The 10,106-nt window shown below is 44.7% G+C and overlaps 1 protein-coding gene and 1 long non-coding RNA gene across 3 annotated transcripts in view; one reads left to right on the forward strand and one right to left on the reverse strand.

Moving 5' to 3' along the window:
- EEA1 (early endosome antigen 1) overlaps nt 1-5,355 on the reverse strand; it is a 156,567-nt gene extending 151,212 nt beyond the window's left edge. For both annotated transcript variants that reach the window (XM_063646566.1, XM_054442991.2), the window contains exon 1: nt 5,034-5,355. In XM_063646566.1, the coding sequence (XP_063502636.1) occupies nt 5,034-5,057 (24 nt within the window). In that variant the 5' untranslated portion in view covers nt 5,058-5,355. The remainder of the gene's footprint in view (nt 1-5,033) is intronic.
- Nucleotides 5,356-5,474: 119 nt separating this feature from the next.
- On the forward strand, nt 5,475-6,565 carry LOC134737609 (uncharacterized). The gene is made up of 2 exons (XR_010122657.1): nt 5,475-5,814; nt 6,119-6,565. It is a non-coding gene; the product is annotated as an uncharacterized LOC134737609 (long non-coding RNA).
- The last annotated feature ends 3,541 nt before the right edge of the window (nt 6,566-10,106 follow it).

Genomic DNA, 10,106 nt, shown 5'->3' on the forward strand with positions numbered 1-10,106 from the left:
ATCTACAGTATAAGGTCCAAAACCCTTCAAGCTACCTGTTGCAACCATCCCATCCACATCCAGAAATACGCACAATCCCCCTACTCTATACTAAACTATATCAGGCTCTTGGATTTGTCTGATTCCTATCTCTAAAATGCCCTTCTGTCCTTTGTCCCTCCTTGCCTGAGTCACTTCCATCCTCTGCAAAGACTTCCACAATCTCTATTCCTTACCCTCCCCTACTGCACCCCCTCTCCACCACATAGTTACTTTTTCTTTTGTGCTTACAAACTTTTCCCTGTGTATCTATTACACTTATCACATTGTTTTGTAATTATTTATCTGTCTCCTCCATTAAAACTCAGCAGGTTTTTTTTTTATTCTCAAGAGTGTTTTGCACAGTAGTTAGCACAAAATAAATATTCGGTAGTACATAAAATGAATGCACCTATGTTCTAAGTCCTCATCTACCTCGTCTACAAAAAAAAAAAATGGAGATTAGAAACATAAACGAAGTGATAAGAAAAGTGTTCCTTAAAGAAATTTGGAGTTTATAATTATAATAACACTGAAACACTATTTTTAAAAAATCAGCCATGTGTGGTAGTTCACGCCTATAATCCCAGCTATTCCTGAGGCTGAGGCAGGAGGGCCACTTGAGCCCAGGAGGCAGGGGCTGCAGTGAACGTGATGGTGTCACTGCACTCCGTCCTGGCTGACGGAGCAAGACCCTGTTTCAAAAAAGAAAAAAATAAGAAAAGAAAGTTAAACACCAAAAACAACAACAAAACACCAACATTAGCAGCAGCTAACATTTAAAACTCTTTTATTTTTTGGGGGGATGGAGTTTTGCTCGTTGCCCAGGTGGAGAGTACAATGGCACAATCTCAGCCCACTGCAATCTCCGCCTCCCAGGTTCAAGCAGTTCCCCTGCCTCAGCCTCCCTAATAGCTGGGACTACAGGTGCCCACCACCACGCCCAGCTAATTTTTTCTATTTCTAGTAGAGACGGGGTTTCACTATGTTGGCCAGGCTGGTCTCAAACTCCTGACCTCAGGTGATCCACCCACCTCAGCCTCCCAAAGTGCTGGGATTACAGGCGTGAACCAGAGCGCCTGGCTGAGACTTTTATACATATTAGTTATCTAGTTCTCAACTTTATAAGGAGGCTAGTATTATTACAACTATTTTACTGAGACACAGAGAAGTAACTTCTCCAAAACCACACAGATAGTAAATGAAATAGGATACAAACCCAGGTAGTCTGGCATCAGAGCTCATGTTCTTAACTACTAAATTACATTATTTCTTTAGCTCAAGCAAAAGGCGACCGGAATTAGAGAAGAAAATTGCGTACTAGCCCTGGTTCTTTTCATTTCTTAACATCTTCTTTATTCTTAGTTCCAATCCTGGTTCTTTAATATCTTAATCTCTTCTTTATCCCTAACATGCTAAAAAAAAAAAAAATACTCAAAAAGAAAATTATTCCATTAGCTGTCACTTTTTAAAATTCACTTCAATAAATTAGCAATACTTTCATCAAACTTAGACATGCAACTAATCTGGGAAGCCTTCCCAACATCTAAAACCAGGGCTCTTGCTGGGTGTTCTTGGGGCATCCTGTGTTTGTCCTTCCTAGAACTCATTCAAGTGTATAGTTGTATGAATCTCTAAACAATTCCTCTCTCTTCCACTGGACGCTAAACTCCACAGAAAATTCATGACTGCTTTACCCATCATTGTCTGCAAAGCACACAGTAGGCCCACAAAAGATGTCACACACACAAAAAAGGAGGAGGGACAGAAGCAGGAGAACCAGAAACAAAATTTCCGTAAAGTATCCTGAGACTTATTGATGATGTTCAAAGACTTTGAGTTCTAATTGACTGTAAGCACTTCGTCTGTTTCTTCTTTTAAAAAAATGCTATTTAAAGGAAACTATTCAGAAGAAAATAAGAATAGTTAAAATGAAAAGGTCATCTAAAAACAAAATGTTAAAGGAATGCCACATAATTTCTTTTTTTTTTTAGACGGAGTTCCGATCTTGTTGCTCAGGCTGGAGTGCAATGGAACGATCTCAGCTCACTACAACCTCCACCTCCCGGGTTCAAGTGATTCTCCTACCTCAGCCTCCTGAGTCGCTGGGATTATAGGCATGCACCACCACTCCCGGCTAATTCTGTATTTTTAGTAGAGTCGGGGTTTCTCCATGTTGGTCAGGCTGGTCTCAAACTCCCGACCTCAGGTGATCCGCCCGTCTCAGCCTCCCAAAGTGCTGGGATTACAGGAATGAGCCACTGCACCCGGCCAAGGAATGCCACATAATTTCAAAGCACAGAGTCCATTTCAAATAAATCTCTAAATTAACAATAGCTTTAATCTTATATCTTAATATCTGTGCTGAGAAATAAGATTAGCAGGGAGGGGTAAAATAGGTTGCCATGTTACACAATTTAAAGATTCAAGTTATATTTATTGGTAAATACCACTTGTAGAGTTAATAAAATATATATTCTACCTTCTAAACTAGTAAATCACCAGATTTAAGACATTTATCAAAATGTCCCTATTAAATACTCAGCATTAACACTGACCCAAACTACAAGATAAAAGCTGAACTCCTTCAAAGGGACTCTTAAGTCCTCTCACAATTTGGTCTCTAGCTACCACGGTAGCTTCATCTCTTACTAATTGCTACAGACCATCTCACTTCCTAAGCTTCACTGTTCACACTCCTCACAGTACTACCTGTGCCTTTTCTGACTCCATCTCTTTGCATTTGCTGTTCCCTCTGCCTGACATGCCCTTCCCTCTTCTGAGCTGTGAATATGCCCCCCTCCCTGAAGCTTTTCCTAATTGCCCTCACCTCCCACAGAGTGCCTCCCAGGTCCTCTGTCCTCTTCATTATTCTATTACATAGCACTGTCATTACTTTTAAATGTTCATCTCCCAAACAGCCTGTGAGTTCTAAAGGGAGGACCCATAGCTTAATCAACTGTTTCCCACCCCTTAGCATGAAGCCTGGCATTTACTGAAACTCAATATAAATACACTGAATAAAAGAAAGTTAAGTACTTAACTGTGAGAAATACTTCAAACTTTCCTATTAAAGAGTTAATGCATTTAACACAGTGATTCTCAACCAGAGGCAATTTTGTCCCTAGGGGACATTTGGTAAAATCTGGAGGTATTTTTGGTTGTCAAAACAAGGGGGAAGGGATATAGGGGAATGCTATTGGCATCTAGTGGGCGTAGATGCCAGGGATGTTGCTAACATCCTACAAGGCACAGGGCAGCCTCCCACAACACAGAATTATCCAGTCACAAATGCCAATAGCGCCGACGTTAAGAAACTCAGTTGTCAACTGACTTATTCAGATGTGATGATTCAATATCACATCTCTGCAATAACCACAATCAATTTCACTTTTGTAGTTTCAACTGAAGCTTTAACAGTTGATAGGTATGCACCAACATTAAAAATGACCTTCATATAATCTGGATGTTTAACTTTAAACCAAGATTACTAGAAAGCATCCCATATTTCTGAAAACCAATCTATAACTACAGAAGCCACTCTTAAACCAGTAAACATTTTTATTTGTAAACTTCAAAGCAAACCACAGACAAACTAATTTTCACTTGCAGAACTATGACAGAAACACAATCTGAAACATGAGGTAATCAGTTCCTCCAGGTCTGATAAAAGAAAAATCTCCTAAAGCCTGAAAGTAAATCATGCACAGATGTCTTTACTGCTGAACTAAGGAAGTGATGGGTAAAGTAAAGGACATGCCCTTGTTACTGCCAAAATCATCGCTTACCAGGATTTCAAAATTCACAAAACACTGCAAAATACAATTAAATGTCAACACAGGTTGTCAGATAAAGAAGTTAACTATTTCTCCCTCTAATAACTGACCAAGTTTCACATGACTTCATTCTTTCAGGAGAAAGCCAGACAGAAGCAAGAGCACTCCCTTCCTATCTACTGGATTACTCAACTCTCTTCCGCACATTCCTCGGCTGAATCCTACAAATTCACTAATTTCTTTTGTCCTTTGAACTAGTTATCCTACTCCCTCGGTAAAGAACTAATAGGCTTGGCACCTACTTTTCAATCATTTACACTTTGTTACACCCTATCAGCCTCAAAAAGAAAAGAAAAAAGCTATACAAAAAAAAAACAAATTTAAGTTGATAGGTACAATAACTCTTATAGGAAAAAAGATGTGAATTATGTTATTCTAGTAACTGATTCTTAAATGATACACCTACAGTTTTCTAATGCTCTTTCTATCCTCAAGGTTTTCCAGATTTCAGAGACAGCACTAGCAGAAACTAAGAGTATACCATTTGATCAAGCTTACTGCGGATTTATTCTTGGATAGCTAAAATAAGGTAGTGGGGCTTGGACAGAAAACGTATTTTTAATTAAAAAAAAAAAGTTTCCAACAGTGAGTAACATCTTCCTTCTCGGCTGACTTTGCCAGTGTCAGTCCCACGACTGGGCCCAGGCTAGGCCGGGGCTCACCACACCACCCTCCACTGTGGTCCAAAGGAGAAAGCGGGGCCGTGTGTGGCAGGTGCGCGTCGTGTCAAATTGGGGGGCACGGGGAGTGCGGCGGGTGGGGAAGGGCGAAGCAAGCCGCCCGCAATCTCCCATGGGGCGTTCTCCAGCCCGGCAGGCGGCGGCTGGCCCGTCCCACGGGCACCAACTCTCCATTTTCATTCCCACTCAGGGATCCCAGGAGGAACGCGCCGGCACCACACCCTCCAGCTCGCAGCCCGCTCGCACACACGGAGCCCCGCGCCGGAGCGGGCGCCAGGCCTGGACGCGCGGGGCCACCAGGGCTCCGCCTGCCGCCCCGCCGCGCCGGCCCCACCCGCCCTCCCCGCCCCCGGGCCGGGCGACCGAGGCCTAAGCGCCTGCCGGGCTGTGGGGCCTAGGGAAGGAAGGAGCCCGCGCTGAGGCGGGGCGCCCGCGCCGCGGCCCCGAGCTCCGGCTGTCCCGCTCACGTGCTGCCGGAAAGACGGTTTCACTCTCTTACCCTCTGTAAAATCCTCCTTAACATGGTTTAACCACCACCCGGCGCCGCCGCGGTGACTCTCCAGACCCTGCGCGGGGCCACTCACTACTCGGGGTGCGCGGGCAGGAGGCACTGGGCCGGGAGGGGACCGGGAAGGAGGTCGGGGCGAGGCGGTGGCGGCGGCCGCTCTGGCGGCCCCGACTTCCCCGCAGGCGGCGAGACGGAGCACGCGAGAGAGAGCGAGCGAACGACTAGGTAGCCTGCGAGCGCCTCCTGCCCGCCCGCCGGGCGGCCCCCGTAACTGACAGATGGGCGGGCCCACCCGCGGTCGCCGGGGGGCGGGGCGGTGGCGGGCCCGCCCCTCGCCTGTCCATTCGCGGGAGGCGGGGCTGAAGGGGGCCGGTCCGGGCCAGCAACCAATCGGAAGCGGTGGTAAAGTGGGCGGCTGCGTGACGGACAGGCGGCAGGACGCTGTCGCCGCAGCTTCTTCCGGCTAGCTGGGGGACGCCGAGGCTGCGGAGCACACGCCTGGGCTCCGTCAGAGGGCCGCGCCCGCGCGACGACAGCGTGCCCGCTAGTGGGAGGCGGGCGAGGACCCCTGGGGGTGTCCCTCCCTGACCCAGGCCGGAGGAGGGGAAGCCTTAGGCTGTTTTGTAAAATGTGTCGGTGTGACCCTTACGGCGATTGCTCCTGACTCTGGACGTGGTATTGAGCCTGAGCTATATCCTAGTTTCTGCTGGAAATGCTGACTCTGCCTCTTAGCCCCTGAAGCCGACTAGAGCATCTCAGACGTGCTTAACCGGTCTGTTGGGCTTCCCTGTCCTTTTCCAGCCCCTGGTTTCCTTTCCCTGCTCCCTTCCTGCTTCTAATTTCAGCCAAAGAGAAAGCAAAGATTAAGAAAAAAAGGGTAGGAAGAAGCTGGAATTTGAATTGGCAAGAGAAGTTTGAGGTTGTCTTTTCTAGATCAAAACAATTTTTAATAGGCTGATGTTCACATGTTGCGCTTTCTCTTTCTAAAGCCCGTGCTTGACCTCATAAGGAATTTTAAGTCCTATTCTGATAATAGATATATGAAGTAAATTGTCATTAATGCCTCTCTTTTATAGATTAAGAAGAAAATGAGGTCACAGATAAATATCGTACCAAAACGACGTGGACTTGGAACTGACCTCCAGGCACGACGTCATTATTTAACTCGGGAAATCACAGCTTCTGCGTCCTACCATTCTGCCAATATTCACTGCCAAGAGGCTCAACTTAACACCCTGGTAGAAAAAGAGAAGGCTTTAATATTGCTTGAATAGGGAAGGAGAGGGAATAATGGAACTAACCTTGCTGGGAGGGAAAAAAAAAACAAACCAACTGAACACTGAATGAAGCCTATGAAGCAATGAATGGAGTGCTTTTTGGAAAGTACTTCCAGATCTTTTCAAAAGCAGCACAAAATTAAATATTATTTGCAAATGAGTTAATGGGAAAATGTTTTGTAAAGTATAATGCATTATAAAATGTAATATGATATTTCTACCTCAAATATATTTGGTTTCTTATTATGTGTGTGTGTGTCTCTCGATGGTGCAGCAGAACAGTCATGCCTACAGCTAATATATGAGTAATCACTAGTGATAATGCACTTACAAAGCACATATTTTTCCATCTTTCTAAACATGAGGTGCTTTATTTTCAGATAATATGGGAAACATTCTCAGCGACATGGGGTGATAAAAGTGACTTTTTTTCTCTTTTTTGTTTGTTTTTCAAAAATTAGTTTAGGGTCAGGCACACTGATTTTATGCCTGTAATCCCAGCACTTCGGGAGACGGAAGCAGACAGATTGCTTGAGCTCAGGAGTTTCAGACCAACCTGGACAACATGGCAGCAACTCGTCTAAAAAAATATTAGCTGGGTGTGGTGGTGTGTGCCTGTGTTCCTAGCTACTCAGGAGGCTGAGGTGAAAGGATCACCTGAGCCCAGGGAGGTTGAGGCTGCAGTGAACTATGATCTCACCACTGTACTCCATCCTGGGTGACAAAATGAGACCCTGTCTTTAAAAAAAAAAAAAAGTTTAAAACTGCTTATTAATGTTACATTCTAAGACCTTCTTTACTGGAATTCTTCTGTAGAATCCTTTGAATAATATAATAGGCTCTCATCTACAGCTGAGCTAGATGGATCATTGGAAAATCTGTGTACTCCGCTGCACAGTTCATGATAACTCCATCACTGGGATAATACACTGGAGAACTTAATTACTCCAAAAAAAAATAAGCAGTGGGTAAGAGATAACCATGTAAGAATACCCTTCACTAATCTAGCAGCTTCCTACACATAGCAGTTCTGCTTACCCTGTCTGACCACTAATTCCTATCTGTTCAGCTCTTGTGTATTAATATTCCCCCACCATCTCTTTACTTTGATCCCCAGCAAGACCTCAAATCCATTGGCCTCTCTTACTTTCTTAATATCAGTCATTTCCCTAGCCTACTGATTTCCATCAAAACCCAACCTAAAGCCCATGGTCCAACTTTACAATCTTCCCTTTGCAAATATGCTTAACTTCTTCACCTTTTTTTTTTTTTTGAGATGTAGTCTGTCGCCCAGGCTGGAGTGCAGTGTGCAATCTCACTGCAGTCTGTGCCTCCTGGGTTCAAGCGATTCTCCTGCCTCAGCCTCCCAAGTAGAGCTGGGACTACAGGCACCCACCACCATGCCCAGCTAATTTTTTGTATTTTAGTAGAGATGGGGTTTCATCGTGTTGCCTGGGCTGGTCTCGAACTCCTGAGCTCAGGTAATCCACCCACCTCTGCCTCCCAAAGTGCTAGGATTACAAATGTGAGACACCACACCCGGCCACTTCTTCACCTTTCTCTTCCTCCATTGCTTTTGTCTAGCAGAGGCCAAACCCTGGTTAAGTTTGATTAACCACCTACTCTCTGCTGCACAGGATCCATAGGAATAGAAGGCTGGGCACGGTGGCTCACGCCTGTAATCCCAGCACTTTGGGAGTTGAGGGGGGTGGATCACCTGAGGTCAGGAGTTCAAGACCAGTCTGGTGAACATGTTGAAACCCTGTCTCTACTGAAAATACAAAAATTAGCCGGGCACGGTGGCACACATCTGTAGTCCCAGCTACTGGGGAGGCTGAGGCACACGAATCACTTGAAGGCAGAAGGTGGAGGTTGCAGTGAGCTGTGATCATGCCATTGCACTCCAGCCTGGGCAACAGAGTGAGACTTCGTCTAATACATATATATATATATATATATATATATATATGAATAGGAAAGTGTCTAAATATCACTAGAGATACACATACATAACTAGGGTTGTTGGGCTCATTCTGCATTAATAACCACAGATCTCAGGTATATGTCTCCCCAACAAGAATATCAATTTTCTGAGCACAAGGATCTTGTCCCCCCTTCAGTGCTGTGACCCCCAAAACTAAAACATTGCTCAATTCATGGTAAGCACTAAATAAATATTTGTTGAACGAATGAAGGAAGGATTGAAGGAATGAAAGGTATGTAATTACTCCTGTAGCAGTTGCCCAGCAGCATTCCTGTTACACTTTATTTCTGTCTTCTTTCTCAAGATCTTCAAGATGGCCTACGCATCTATAGTTGCTGCACTTTCTTACTCTATATTTTCTTCTTGACCCATTCCAATCAATCCTCTGTAGCCTGTGTCCCACTGACTCCAATAAGGCTGTTCTTATGATCACTAATGACCTGCCTGTTTCCTATTCCAGTGACTACTTTATTGTTTCGACTTTGACTGTTTCCTATGTAGAAAACAGTTGGCCACTCTCTCCTTGAGTTACTTTATCCTCTTGGCTTCCTTGACACTATACTTTCTGGTTTTTCTCCTCGTTGCCCATTCCCTCTATGTCTGATGGCTTCTCTATTGCATATCTTAATGTTGGAGTGCCCCTACTCTGTTCTGGGGCCCTTGCTTTTATCTGTCATACTCAGCCTAGAAGTAATCTCAACTAGTCCCCTGACTTTAAATTTAATTTATCAGGCCAGCCACAGTGGCTCACACCTGTAATCCCAGCACTTTGGGAGGCCGAGGTGGGTGGATCACGAGGTCAGGAGTTCAAAACCAGCCTGGCCAACATGGTGAAACCCTGTCCCTACTCAAAATACAAAAATTAGCCCGGCATGGTGGTATGCACCTGTAATCCCAGCTACTGGGGAGGCTGAGGCAGGAGAATGGCTTGACCCCAGGAGACGGAGATTGTGGTGAGCCGAGATCGTACCACTGCACATCAGCCTGGGCAATAGAGCGAGATTCCATCTCAAAAAAAAAAAAAAAAATATCTACTTCATATTTCTTCTTGGATGTCTAGTGAGCATATCAAACTTAGTATGGCTCAAACAAAACTATTTCATTTTTATCCTCAAAACTTCGTCACCAGTTTTCCTGTCTCCGTATGTATCACTACCAGATACTTAGTTGGTTCAAACCAAAAATCTCTTTATCTCACCACTTCTCCTCCTTCCAACGAATCCATTAGGATATCCTGACAGATCCACCTCCAAAATATATCCCAAATCTGCCACTTCTCGCCACTTTCACCCTAGTTTATAGCACCTTCATCTCCTGTTGAGACTACTAAAACAGTCTTCTAGTTGGTCTCCCACCTTTTACTTTGGCTTCTCTGTAATCCGTTCATTACACAGAAGCCAGGGACAAGTTTTTAAAATGCAAATCAAAAATGTCACTGCCTTCCTAGATTGTAGCTTCCCATTATCATCACAATGAAATGCAAATACCTCATCCTGGCTTACACGCCCTGCTGATCTGGGCCTGCCTGCTTCTCTGCTTTCCACTTAAAACATCCCTCCGTTGGCCCAGTATGCCCCAGCTGCTCTGGACTTTTCTCAGTTGCCCAAAACCTATTCCTGCCTGTACACCAACCAGTTCCTATTTAGGGAATGCTTTCTCCTGAAATCTCGTAGTTAATTTTGTGTCATTCAGATTATTCCCTTAAAGTCACCTCCTTAGAGAGGTCTTCAAGGACCTCATCCAAAGTGCTTCGAATCTCTAGTCACCCGTTCTAATTCTCTACATGGTAGAGAAACTACCATT

The sequence above is a fragment of the Pongo pygmaeus genome, chromosome 10 (genome assembly GCF_028885625.2).
Source record: "Pongo pygmaeus isolate AG05252 chromosome 10, NHGRI_mPonPyg2-v2.0_pri, whole genome shotgun sequence".
Taxonomy (NCBI): Eukaryota; Metazoa; Chordata; class Mammalia; order Primates; family Hominidae; genus Pongo; species Pongo pygmaeus.